We start from the raw sequence: 14,140 nt of genomic DNA on the forward strand, positions 1-14,140 counted from the left end.
AAAGGGGGATGAAAGGCGAGGGGCAATGCAGTTGTTAGCGTTCGTCACACGTTTAACCAGGGGAGTAAGCGCAAGTAGACTATTATTGTACATGCAGTCTACATGCAGTCAGATACAGCTATGTAGTTATAGCCGGTTACGGGGTGATGGTTCGATATCTAATAGTAGGATAACCACAGCCCCGTCGTTGTCCCATTCATAGGCATCAAACCCCCAACGTCAACAGTGGCTTATAAGTCAAGGCGTGTATCACGATACGATGTTTTTTACCGGGTACTATACAAGGTGTCCTCTTGGAATGCTTGGAATGGTATCATCAGCCCTAGTTTGGATATAAGAGGGGGTTCGTAACTAATTAGGTAAATAGTTAAGACCAATGGGTACAAATAACACACCGATATTTCCATTTTTGTAGATGCGGTCAAGAAGTCGGTATGCAATGAAAAGCTTCCACGTGCATAGAAGGCGGGATGGATTGCGGGGCGGGAATTGGGATGAAAGATGTCATTTGCTGTTAGTTGCGGTAATTTGGTTCCACGAGCAATAAACCCTGTCGGTACGGAAGTAGATACCTGCGTGCCGGATAACGGTCATGTACGGTACATAAAGATGTACCTAACGGCTAACCTGGGTATGTACATGTACCCTATTAGGGTCACTTAAAGTTTTGTTTACTTTAGACCCCGCATAGCAACGAGATACCATTTTCAAAGAAAAACATTACAAACTTAAGGAATGCCGCGGTATTAACAAATAAATCCACAGAAGTAGACCCTTAGAGTTATTTTGTACACTAGCTGGGCTCCATTCGCGAGTGGCCCGGCTTTTACGCATACGACAAGATTATTTTTTCTTTGCGACTTCTGCTTCTGCTTCTGCTTCAATTGTGTAAAAGGGGAAGTAGGCGAACTGGAGTATTGCTTGATTGATTGAAATTTGAAATTCAATATTGTCAAATTTATACAAACATTAAAATATCAATATCAATCTGCAACAACCCGCATACCACCAATGCAGACAACTCCGAAAGCGAATACCGCATCCTTCGTGGCTTACACCTATTCTTAGTCCGATATTGGACGGCAACGGTAGATCCTGAACGGGATCAAATCAAAGGGGGAGAAAAGAATTAAGAAGGAGGGAGAAAAAGAGAGACAGGACAAGACAAGATGGTCGACCCAGATAACCTTCGCACGGCATCGCTGTATATCAATAATCAGCTTCTATCGCGCGGTCTTCTTCGTGATGGCCACAATATCAACTTCGCAGATCCGGAGTTCGGTGATGGAGGAGTGCAAGGCACGATGAGCAAGGTCATGAGCGTTATCAATGACCTCATCCTAAGGCGCGACGTATGTATATCCTCTCATACTATATTGTCCTAGTCTTCAATGACAACAAAGGGATAGATAACATGCTAACATTCTTTTTTTACGACAGCGCGATGCTGAGAGCCGAGAGTCATTATCCACAACCCTTCGGACCCTACGGGCTGACTCGCAGCGGCAAACGACCGAACTCATACGACAAACGGAAAAATTATCTGACGCTCAACGAAAGCTTGATTCTGCAGAGGCTACAGAGCGTGCCCTCCGTACCCAGCTCAAGATTACGGATCAGAACATACACCGCCTAAAAGACGAAGCCATCAAGATGAAGACTATTGTGGCGCAGGCGCGCGCTGCATGTGCTAATGAAATCCGTAAGCGGGACCGCCAGATTGATGGCCTGAAGAAGGCCGTCGCAGATGCTGGTAGAGTAAGAGGCGGCGGTAAGAGCAGGGATGTCCTATGCATCACCGTGATAGGAGAAGTCGGCGGCGAGGAGCGTGGAGTGCCTGCTGGTGCAACAGAGGCTGAAGGTTATAGCTTACGCCTAGAGACCAATGAATTCCTCACAGAATTAGCAAGAGGCCTCAGCGAGGAAAACGAGGGTCTACTCGCCCTAGTCAGACGTGTAGTTGACAGGCTGCGCGAGATGAGTGGGCTAGAACGTGGTTCAGAAAATCTGAATGGAACCACATTTGACTACCGCTCAGACAATAATAATGAGGATGTGCTGGTAATGGCATCTCAAAAGAGCGCCGATGAGCTCGCATCAGAGTTGGAAGAGATCATGGAGCATCTTAGGACGATATTAACGAACCCTTCCTTCGTGCCCATCGAAGAGGTTGAAATACGCGAGGAAGCTATCACTCGCCTACGCGCCGGCCTAGAAACAATGGAGTCCCGCTGGAAGGACGCTGTCCATATGATTGACGGCTGGCGGAAACGAATGGTGTCCAGCGGCAAATCAGTCGACATGGAAGACCTGCAGATGAGCCTCCGACTTAGTCCCGTTAGGGTCAGGGACGTCGCGGAGACAGCAGATATCGTACCTATGAGACTCTCCTGTGTTCAGGAGGAAGAGGAGGAGGAAGAGGAGGAACGGGAGGAAGAGGAACAAGATGAAGAGGAAGAGGAAGAGTATGGTGAAGAAGACAGTCTCGAAGCACAGGAAGAAACACAAGAGGACCCACGGCAGCTAAGGTCTCCAAGCCCGATCGAGTCGCTACACCTAATCCCGACACAAGGATGCCAAGTCGCAGAGAATGAAGAAAACGATTCCGGGTCGGATTCTAGCAGCATCTTCCAGGATGATATAGACATAGACGAACTGGACGCCGAGGAACCAAATGTCCAAGTTCTTCAGGAATCTACATATGCGAACTCGATGGATTCGCCTCCTCTCCCTATGCCACCTCAACTCAGCCCCCTCAAAGACTCATACTCGGCAGGAAATAAAGGATTCTCCGAACGTGATTTCGCGTATCGCAAGCATGCAGATTTCACAACTATTATAGAAGAAAACACATGGGAATTGGCAGAAGAAGAGGAGGAGGAGGAGGAACAAGGGCCACCTCCGCCGCCACATGTCATCAAACCCCAGTCTCCCAGGTCCCCTAAGTCTCCGCATCAGCAGAAGAAGTCAGTATCATACAAGAACTCCCCGCCATGGCAAGACCAATCTCGACCTAGCTCAACCGCCTCATATGAGAGCCCCCTATTCGGTAAATCTGGGGAGAGACCGTCACAGTCTGATCCTTCCCGCAAACTATTCTCAAAGCCCACCCCAAATCTAGGGAAGCAATTATACACCAAATCTCAGCCAGAGCCGGGTAGCACAAACTTTCAGGCTTCTAATAAATCATCGAAGAGGCCAACTTCATCGCCAGATCCATTAGCAGCAGATATAAAACGAACTAACTCAGATCCTACCAACCCGCCGTCGCGTCAGCAGCCCTCGTCGAAATCCATTCGTCAAGTCCCTGCTACGACACAGTCGCAACCCATATCCTCGTCTTCTTCCGCCTCTTCCTTAAAATCCGCAGCCAACATAACAGAGCGACCGCAGCAGCCCACTATTGCACGTCCACGTTCACCAGTTCGTAGTAATCAAGCTACCAATACTACTACGAATACCTCCTCACGCCTTCCTCGACCTAATAGCACCAATCCGCCTACGCAACAGAGCCCCCTAACTATGGCCACTATCGCCGCGAAGCTAGCGGCCTCAGAACGCGAGGCCGATGCTGCTCGTGTTAGGGCTAAGCTAAGGGCCGTCCGGTCTGGAGGTCAGAGACGGAACCCAGCTCTCCGGGCTCCTACTACAGTCGCTCCCGGGTCGCCTCCCCGGGACGCAAAAGTCAACAAAGTTGAAGTTAAGCAAGAGGAAAACGACCTCGCCTCAGTAGACCCCGTCAAGAAGGATAAGGACTTATCTCAACCTCGTTCCCGAGGTGGGACACCGGCACGAAGACTGAACCCCACAGCTGAAGTCGACGAAGTTGACGAGCTATCGGGATCAGTTAGAACCCGAGAGAAGGACCAGCACAATGGTAGCAGCCCACTCAAATCTACTAGTGGTAGCCCTCTCAAACTTGTAAAGCGAAGACGCGACCGAAACGAACGCCATACGAGTAAAGTCGCGTCTCGTCGACGAAGCACGCTTAGTCCCTGGGAGTTGGATGCCCTCATTCAGGGGTCAGGTGCCGAGGTGGACGTAACTAAATAAGAACGACTACACGATATCTACCCCGACCTACTTTATAACGACCTATATTTATCAAAGTATGATGACATAGGTGGCATGGAGCCTGCTGCAAAGCCCAATAATGGGCTCGCGGTCTTATTTTATTGAAGCAGAAAATGATTACGAATGTTATGGTTATTATGCATTATGCAACATTATGCAAAGGGAAAACAAAAAAAAAGGGAAAACAAGAAAGAAGTAACAATAAATGAATTAAATAGTATGTCTAGTGGACATAATAATTTAAGATCCGGAAGCTCAAAGCGAAAGGAAAAATTGGTGTTGGGGAAGGAAAGGGAGGTTGGATATTCGGGGTGCCGAGGCGGAATATCATCATGTCACGAAGATCACGCACGAAACAATTTTTTTGAAGCAAAGCTCCATCTGGCAGTCTCCATGGGCGGGAGGATTGGGCGAGACTACTACTACATATTATGCCGTGGATGCGATGCTATGACTTACTACAGAACTGACGGCGGGTAAAGCTGATCGTTCGCTTACTACAGTATTTACTTTGTCTTATACCAATGAATGAAAGTATGATTATTTAGCTATTTTACAAGTTTTGAGATGACAGTGATGATGATGATGATATGTTGGATGTATTGCCTGTAGAAGAGTTGGAGAATATTCTCTGGTTTAACTGACTATCTGTATTCAGAATACCATATTTATACTGAAGTTATCAGTTGTGTTCGCTTAGATCTTGGATCTTAGAAAACGCTATTCTATTTAACTAGCATTTTACTGAAAATCAAGTCTTACATTTCATTCATAAACGTGAAGTGTCACCCAGTACCTCATCCCCTAGTTCAACTATAAACAGCAAGTCCCTTTGCAGCCCTAAAGGTCGAGCTCAAGCAAAACAAGCCTCGTTCGATGAACTTAGTTAACAGTCATCATCTGGAAAGTGAGTGTGTGTCCGCCGTTATCTTTTGTCTTTTGCCTAGTTCAGACATCAGATCCTCGGAAGAGAGTAGCGACCGTTTTCTTCCTTGCTCGGACACCTTCTCGAGGTCTCTACTGATATCCTTCAACCGCTCATTCATAGCCCAGTTGCGGATATTGCTCCATAGCATCTGACACGCCCTATGCTGGTCGTACTCATACAAGGCAAAGCTGCGGAACTTCTTCATGATGCATTTGTCGCCGTCCTTCCACATGATGAAGAACTCTGCCAGCCCGACGGGCAAGACGATAACTGCGAAGATGGCTAGGTTCCCTTGGAGTAGTTTGCTGTTCAGATGGAGACATGTTGCTGCTGCGCCGAGACACCGGTTTTCTTTGCCGTGTGTGCTCGCGTCGGCACTTACTTCTACTTCTACGATCATATAGGGGAAGTTTACCTTGAAATCGACGGACGGATTCGTTGCGAGCAACGATACAGTTGAATTGGTGAGTGATGTGGGGATATCGGACGAACCGTATCCAAAGGTGAAGCTGGGTTGCGGAGTGATCACGCCATTGGGAACAAAGCGGTCGCGGAACTTTGTGTTCATCGACACTGTCGGGATATCACCATCAGAGCTTGGTCCAAATACGTCGCGACCCAGTAATTTAACGGTGTCCATCATCTTCTCCTCAATACTTCCCATTGCTAGCTTGACGTAGCGGAGCCGCATTGTCATATCTTCTTCTGTCATAGTGTTCTCGGACGGTTGTTGTAGTTTAGTGAGAAGTTCGTTAACCCAAGACGGTAGTTCCCACACTCTCTCCTTGTAATATAATTCCAACACTCTCTCCTGATAATGAATCCCGGCCTTTTCCATGCGTGATCGATAGCTAAATGAGTCTATGTCGTTCACCTTGTGTTCCGGCTTAGATTTATCTAACGAGTAACATTGATCGGTAGAATCAGAACATTGCTGAGATAAAGAAGGAACTTTTACAATTTTTTGTTTCTCGGAGAGATAATGAAGCATTTGCTCCCGAGGACTTGGATGATCCATGATGAGAGAAATATACACAATAAGCCAGACACAAGTGCAGACAAGAGTAGCGAGGTCTACAAAAAACAGAAGAAGAAGAGGGGAAAGGGATAAGGCCGTTTGTTATCGAAGCAGGAATTGTTGTAAAGCCTGTTGCCTAGCAGAACGCAATAAAACCGCGTCACACAGAGCACGGCAACCCGCTGCTTCGACGCATCGATCCCTTGCATTTCTATACAGTACGCAAACCTTCGTTAAAGAGAGAATAGCTCGTACGGTATAGGATTAACCAATTCCGTTTTCCTGTTTATGTATTTAGAAGCCTATTGAGGGCGTTTTTCTCATACGTTAGTTAACAACGTTGAGTTTTACGTACTGTATAGAATCGTAAGGAAGTGTCCGTTTATTCCTAATTAAAGATATATTAACCTACCAGGGGCTCTGATTGTTCGATTATGCTTGGTAGCCGGGTAGAAGATTGAAGTGCTATCGTTCTATTAATATTAATATTAACGCGCAAGACTATAACTGCAAATCGTAACTGGTCATACATGAATAGACTCTTCGCAAGAAAAGGGAATCTGAAGCATGCTATTAAACAGAGCTGAAATAATGCAAAGAGGCTATCCTAACCTATGACAATACTGTGGGTATTCCGTGGTGTATTCTATGTTGACATCGTTAGAGGTATTGCTTTTCTATGTAAGTGTTTATTCGTGATTCTACCGAATAGATCACGCATGCTCTATATTTCCCTTTTCATACCCACAACTAAAGTAGACTGTATTTCTACAAAATGTAGAACCTAAAACTACGATAGCTCGGTATTTGAAAATTGCAAGTGATCGTTAAAGAAACGTTGTCGATCAGGGTGCATCGATGGCAGGTGAGGAGGCGGCCTACTGATAACCTGAGCATTATAGTGAGTAGCAGCCCACTCCTGAAGGTCCGCCTTCGACTGTTTCGCTCGATGGTATATTATCTTGACCCCGCGTTGGATGAACTTTGCGAGTAAAGCATCTGAAAATTGCTCATTAGAGATATCAATACTGCGCAGATTAGGAAAGCGGCTGACAAGCGTGAGTAGCCCCTCATCGCTCTGCTTGTACTGGCAAAGATTTGCCACAGTCAGCCCTGTAATGCTGAGGTATGTGAGACTTTCACTTTTAAGCCAGTCCGGGATTACAATTTTGAAGAGGCTCCCGAATAGTACATGTATGGGGAATGGTCGGATGTCAAGCTCTCGCAAAGTACCGGATTCTATGCTAGGTCGAACAATGGTTTCGAATTCAGAAGTATTGAGTGGGGTGTGCAGTAGTATCGACAATTTCTCAAGTCGACGAAGCTGGGGAAGGACTATAGGTCCAACATGGATAGTTAGAAACCATGGGGCTTGAGGGTTGCTTGTGACCATAGGAGGGTAACACGTACTGAAGCGTGACTGAGCAGACCGGCCCTCAAGATGCAGCTCACGCATATCTTCGTTGTAGCCACCTTCCACGTCATCTTCGCCAACGACAGTGTATAAGCGGGCACGGTTCCCAACAAATATGTTTTGCAGTTTTGGCCATTTGGTCATTAGCATCTTAGACGAGTACGTGAGATCGTCGATCCAGGCTTCTTCCACGTTAGGAGCCAACTCCATGATGCCACGCTACATAACGTTAGAATCGTCAAGGAATCTTCACAACACAACGAACTTACCAAGTCGGGGACAGGGCCTGCACGTAATTCATAATTCGGATATGCGAGTCGAACAACTTTCAGCTTTTCAAGTTTTACCCAACCAGGATACCATGGCACCTGATCAGATGCCAATCTGGCACAGTGCGGGAGCTCGAAGATTGAGAGCTCTTCTAGCGAGTTCCCGCATGCAGTTATCAGTTGCTCTAAAACTTGAGGCCGCGGCCGTACTCCGTAACCCAAGGAGAGGTTGGTGAGCTGTGGTAGCCGTAGTTTTGAGGGCAATGATTCCAATTCAAAAGAGCCTCGCGGCTCTCGGAGTTTAAGCACCTTGAGTTGCTGAGAGATTTCTATAACCTGCGAGAACTTACACCACTGCAAGAAGTGGGATAGGCCATCGATAGACAACTCTCTGAGAGCATTCTTGCCGTATTTGTTATACGCTTTGAAGGCAGGTAGCATTCTTCGAATGCCAGGATGACTTCTTTGGGTAAGCTTGTATGTCTGGACATGCCACAAGTCTCTAAGAACGGTTGATTTAGTCAAGATATTGTTCCAAGCCTTAGAAACTCTCAAACGCGACTATTGATCGTGTCAGCAAGAAGAAAATAACAGATTGCCGGGTCGGCTTACCATAAGGTCTTGAAGTCAAGAAACTCGAATGTCATACGAACAAGTTCGATAGGGAACTTCGTGACGGGATCAAACGCGGCTAAAGTAGCTACCCTATCTCTCTGAACTCGCAACTTCTATTCAATAGTTAGGAGAGTCCAGAGGTAACTCGGCACATATACGCACAGGCAATAAAGAATGATTGGGGTTCTTTCTTTCCACAAGTTCAATACCCTGTCTATACATGTGGTACGCAAGGGTTTGCTTGCTTTTCAGGCGAAGAATCTTACCGAGACGCAGATAGACCTAAGATAGGTTAATAAACTTGCCGATTTCATCAGAAAACCAGCATACCTTGGGCTCCCTCGGAGCGAGGTTAACCATACCCACGGCAAGGTTAAGACACTTGTCTAATTTTAACAACATCTCGTATGTAGCAATAAGCGAGTCGAGAGCGCGAATGTGAACTTGCTTGTCACAGCGTCTAGACCGCGGGGTCAAGGTTGAGAGGACTTCCTTCAATTGGTTGTTTTCAATGCCCGTCAAGATGTCTTCGTTCAAGTCTAATACCATCCCACCATGGATTTGACAGCTGCAAGAGTTTATGGCCTAATAAGGTAAGCGTGTGTAGGCATTTGGGTAGATAAATAAGATAAAACAAACCTTCTTAAATAATTTCGCTGCAGCTTCGTAGTCCTCCTGCGCATACAATTCCAACCCCTTCTTAAGGGCGGAGGAACCCGCTGCCTCTCGGGCTGGTGCGGAACCCTCAGAAGTTGCCATTTTAAAAGGAGGTTGAAGTTTATCAAAATACGTCACGGAAATGGGTTTCGTCGATACAGAACGAAATACCAATTAAAAGTGCAAGTGGAATCGGTGCATCGTCAAATCTAAAGTTTTATTACGTAAAAGCCGCCAATTACGTAGCGCGTTTGCATTAGGCACCAAACAAGGAACATACGTGAAAGTAAAAGATTGTTTGTGTTTAAGGGAAATGTTGTGATTTAAAACGATGTCGATGGAAAATACTGAAGTCAATAGACGCGGTTTAGATAAGTGAAGCAGTCACGCCGGAGACGCGTTAAGTGCAGTTGCATTAGTGGGGAATACGTCAGCGTAAATTTGAATAAGGTTTGGTGGTTTGGCGGGGTAGCGGGGTTACTATTAACATACTACTATGAACCTCACCCACATGTAACCTCCTATTAAAGATACATTGCATATAATGTTCATGCCCTAAATACAGCATGGTGCTAGAAATACTTTATAAATCTTTATATTTAATAGCAATGCTAATATAATACATGTCTACCTATATATTAGGGTCAAGATTAAATATAGGATAACTAACATGTCTTATATAACTTCTAATATAACTAGATGGAATTTTGGTTTTATCCCTTAGTTCCAATTTTACATGTATCAAGGCCTTAAAAGTAATAGGAAAATTGATTACGACGTACCCATACAGCCCAGGTAAAAGATTGCTAAAAGTCAGTAAACGAAGTCATACCATATGACAGACCAAGATGCGCAAAGAAAGTCATTTCCCCTCCAAAATCCTGTTTCGTATAAAAACACCGCAATCTTGATCTATGACACACAAAATCGCTCATTACTATATTCTATTTCAGTGATCATGATGTTAAACTTAGCCACCTATATATACTATCCAGGTATATACCACAGCTCTTTTATCAGTGGGGCATGGGAATCCATCATGAAACTTTTCCTAATAAGAAAGAAGATATATCGATCCTATATCATCATACCCCCCCGGCCGCGAGATGTGGCACAAACCGTTGCGGGGGCCTGAAAGCGGGAACTCGTGACCTTTTCGACCGCAATCCATCTGATTGTAACAACCTGAAATTAGATAGGCAGATTACCATGTCCCTTTGCCAATTTAACTCTATTAACCATAACTCGGAGCCGCAGCTTCGTGACACATGATAACACGCAACGAGGCCGACTAGACCATTTTTGAGCGCTTCCTCTTACACATCCAATGTTACTATCGATATATATATAGGCATATATATAACTAGTATAGGTAAATAGATACACTATACGAACTCGTAACGTACTCACCATACGACCCCATCCCGCCCAGACGGGAACTCCCCTGTCTCCGTCCGTTATCGTCCCCATACCTTCCCTCTACACTAGTATTAGAGGTATGTATACTCAATACGTATAACAGGAGGAGGCGCTGCTATCGCCGAAGGAGCCGTCGAGGCCAAGCCCAACCAGACCGCCCGCTCGCCCGCCACGGGGCTTTTTCTACGTCCATTCGCCGACCAAGCCAGCCCTCTCCGCACCATCCTTCCCAAGATCCCATCCCGGAGATTTAGGTAATTCGCCTGGCGTCGTCGAGGCGCAGGGACCCCTCATTTTCCCGATAACCGTACCCCGGTTCGCAAAGTTCCGTCTTATGTAGGTAGATAGGTAGGCTCGACAAGGACGGTTAACGAAAAATTGAAAAAGAAAAAAGGAAAAAAAAAAAAGAAAATTTGGTTGGCAGGCCCCACGGCAGGCCCAGGTTAGTAAAGACTTAAATCTATCCCAAACCCCCAACCCTCCCTTCCTTCACCCCACTTTATCGCGACCTCTGTAGATCGGTCGGAACACATTCCCTTCGGCTCGCTTATTTTCCCCTTTGTCGTTTTTAGCTATATATTATACCAGGCGATCCGGCGGTCTGCCGGTCCTGCCAAGTCTTGCACTCTGCTCTATTCTGCCCTACCTGTCTGGTGTCTCCTCCCCATTTCCGGCCACTCTGGAGAACACCGTGAGGCGGACCATACGGGCTGTGACGAGCGAACGATGTGACGAGATCCCAATTTCCCATGGGGCAGATGAACGTATCCTAATTCAGACCTCCGCAATCTGCGCTGTCGCTGATGCTGGCTGGCTGGGCAGGGCGAGGATCATAACTTACCGGGAAACGCCCCATCAGACTTCGTATTGGCAAGAGAGCTCTGCCCTTGCAGGATCGTTCGGCCTCCGATTTCCATATTCGGTTCGGGGATCCTTACTCATAGTTTGTCTTTTATACATAGCTCGTTTGTACCTGTCTAGTTCGTAAGATTCTTTTTTGGTAATTCGCCATTCGGCCGATTCGGCCGTTAAACGTCATGGCTGTACGTAAACTGGAGGTGTAACGTGTATGTATTATATGTATGTGTATACACATGTATAAGTCGTGCAGATAGGTAAGTTTGTATGTACATGTATGTTGCATATAATACATGCAGTTAGATATTTTATTTGCCATTTAATCAGCTCAGCTTATTATCCCGATCTTTCAAATCTAAACGCCTCCCCCGTCTACCGATGATAAATTATAGATAATCCGGTAAAGTTACAATAGCCGAGCTCCGCCCCGCGCGAGTTAGATAACGGTAGCGAGTGGCAAGTGCAAGTAATACATTAGGTACATACATAGGTAAATATGTGTAATGTTCCCTACTCGCGTCTACTCGCGTTTATGGCGTCAAATGCGTCAGCAGCGTCTAACAACGGCCCCTAGAAGCCACGTGGAATAGCTGCGGTAGAACGGGCAGAAACTACCTAATTAGTATGCCCAGACAACTGAGGCGCACGGCACCTGAAGCACTTTGCTGTTGCAGGAAACATATCGCATGGTGGTCGTAAATGACTGGTGCGGCACTTGGATTACATATGCAGTTCGCATTATGCAATTGACCTGCAATCGTCCCTACATACATCACCTATACATCACCCGTAGTGCACGACTAGGAGCTGCTTGCATAGGCGGGTCCCGGCGGCGTACGTGTCTACGTTACGTATGTGGTTCAATTCATACCGCACTTATATCAGCCCACCCACCATATGTCCAAGTTAAATCTAAGCAGATCGAGGCACGGTAAGTTGATTATCTAAGAAATGTCAAGGGGTGGCCAGTTTCGGGTTACCAAAAATGGAAAAAGGTGAGGGAGGAGACTGATAAGAAGATTTGGCTTTTTCTGGAATGATGAAACTTTTCCAGTCAAAAGACTTTGTGTGTTTGTACTTCGATATGTCACAAGGCTTGGCATGTAACTTTAGACTTTACCTATTTTTAGCTGCATATCTCTCAAGGTAGGGAACCAATAGCAATAGAATTTCTTTTTCTAAACCCCGGCACCACAATTCTATCGGGCCGCTAGCCCCACCAAAGCTGATGGATGGCGGGACTAATAGAATTCTTAGAGGTAAGTTATAAGAGGCAGCTTATAAAAGGCAGCTTATTCTTATCCAAGGGTTTCTACGAAAGAGGCTAGGACATCATCTGCAACCTGATGATGATGATGATGATGATTAGTTTTCTTTTTTTAATGAGGGTACAACAATTCCATATAATTCAGGTGAGTAGGTAGGTACCGTTAAGTTAAGTACTCAATGTATTGATACTCAATAGTTTTGTACCACCAAGTACTGTTTGCATGCCATCCATCTATTGGAATACCCACCGGAACCTATCAAAGGACGAACCTCTAATATTTCTCCAACCAGCCGGCTAGGTGGGTTGGGTTGGGTTGTAAGCGCGTTGCAGTTCCCGTTCCCCGGGTCTAACTCGTACATATTGTTTGACAGAGATACGAGAACATGACTGGTTCGGCAATGATGGAGATGCTCACGCAGGCACATTTCTATTTGTCTGGCTAGTGCAATATGTGGTGTGCCACTCCGAACCTATCAGCGTAATTTTTGGTGCATCCGGTTCGACGCACGTTGTGTTCCCCTGGACATTATAGCGTTGCTATGTATGGAGCGCAGGTACCCACGATCTAGTTTAAGATGTCTAGATGGGTGGCCTCATAAACCTGCGAGGCTGGCGAGGCTACAATTTTCAGCCGACTTGGGGGCGAAATTTATAACTACCTACCTAACCTACCTACCTACGTATCAAGATATTATTACCTACAAGGAATTGTAAAAATTGTCTCATCCATTGTTCCTACTAGGCTTCCTAAGGTCACGAGATTTTACTACAATCGTCTTTAATTTATTTCAGACTAGAAATTTAAAAGCGTTTAGCAATTGACCCCTCGTTTATAATTAACTCTATCCTTCATCTTAATAAATCTAAGTCGCAATCTACTATGTAGTAAAATATTATTGTAATAGATACATGATTATTCAACATGATTATTCAACTATTTAAACCCCTCCAAAAGAAAAATATGTGCTTATTTTGACGCCATCTTCTCCGGCTATACGATTATTCCCGCCATTATAAATTCCCGTTTAGTAGTTAGTAGTTAGAACTTGGCGCAGATCAGTTCGACTCATAACTAAATATTAAATATTTGTAGTGGCATGTTTATAAACCTCTTTTATGTGGATTAGTCACATTGATTCGGACGGAATCGTGGCTTAGAAATCAATAGGACTCGGCTAGATTATTCAGCTTTAAGGATGACATATGCACTGATGCAATGATGCACTGATGCACTGATGCACGCATAAACAATTATGTTATCACCAGTCACAAAACATGGATAATTCTAGGTTAGGATAGTTCCTCAGCTAACTAACGTTTATTGAGCCGTCTCCTGCCGAAATCGCATTGCCTAATCGGTGTATCATCCCCAGGATTGCCCATTGATCCCCCTCTATTCTCGCTGAGAGTTCTAATCTAGATGGTATAAAGTGCGTCTTCGTAACCGGACAAAGCGCCGAGTGCCGTTGTCTATTGGAATATGCGGGATCGAACAACGGGGAAACTAAATCGGTTATCGGCTGTTCCGTGCAGACCACGAGAACCGATCAGTGCCGCCGTTTAGAGCAAAGCCAGTTCGTCCTTCTCTTCCCGCATACCAAGACCTAGATCAACTAAT

General features: G+C 45.5%; 2 protein-coding genes across 2 annotated transcripts; one reads left to right on the plus strand and one right to left on the minus strand.

Moving 5' to 3' along the window:
• Nucleotides 1-1,169: 1,169 nt before the first annotated feature.
• GL218_05417 (uncharacterized protein) lies at nt 1,170-4,053 on the plus strand (the record flags this gene model as incomplete). Its single annotated transcript, XM_033582080.1, has 2 exons — nt 1,170-1,352; nt 1,441-4,053. The coding sequence occupies 2 exons, from the start codon at nt 1,170-1,172 to the stop codon at nt 4,051-4,053; spliced, it is 2,796 nt and encodes a 931-aa protein (XP_033434535.1).
• Nucleotides 4,054-4,970: 917 nt separating this feature from the next.
• GL218_05418 (putative f-box domain-containing protein) lies at nt 4,971-9,077 on the minus strand (the record flags this gene model as incomplete). The annotated part of the gene is made up of 7 exons (XM_033582081.1): nt 4,971-5,899; nt 7,431-7,653; nt 7,704-8,163; nt 8,316-8,431; nt 8,481-8,600; nt 8,649-8,903; nt 8,958-9,077. The coding sequence occupies 7 exons, from the start codon at nt 9,075-9,077 to the stop codon at nt 4,971-4,973; spliced, it is 2,223 nt and encodes a 740-aa protein (XP_033434532.1).
• Nucleotides 9,078-14,140: the final 5,063 nt, after the last annotated feature.

Source organism: Daldinia childiae (assembly GCF_008694065.1).
Source record: "Daldinia childiae strain JS-1345 chromosome Unknown Scaffold5, whole genome shotgun sequence".
NCBI classification, from domain to species: Eukaryota; Fungi; Ascomycota; class Sordariomycetes; order Xylariales; family Hypoxylaceae; genus Daldinia; species Daldinia childiae.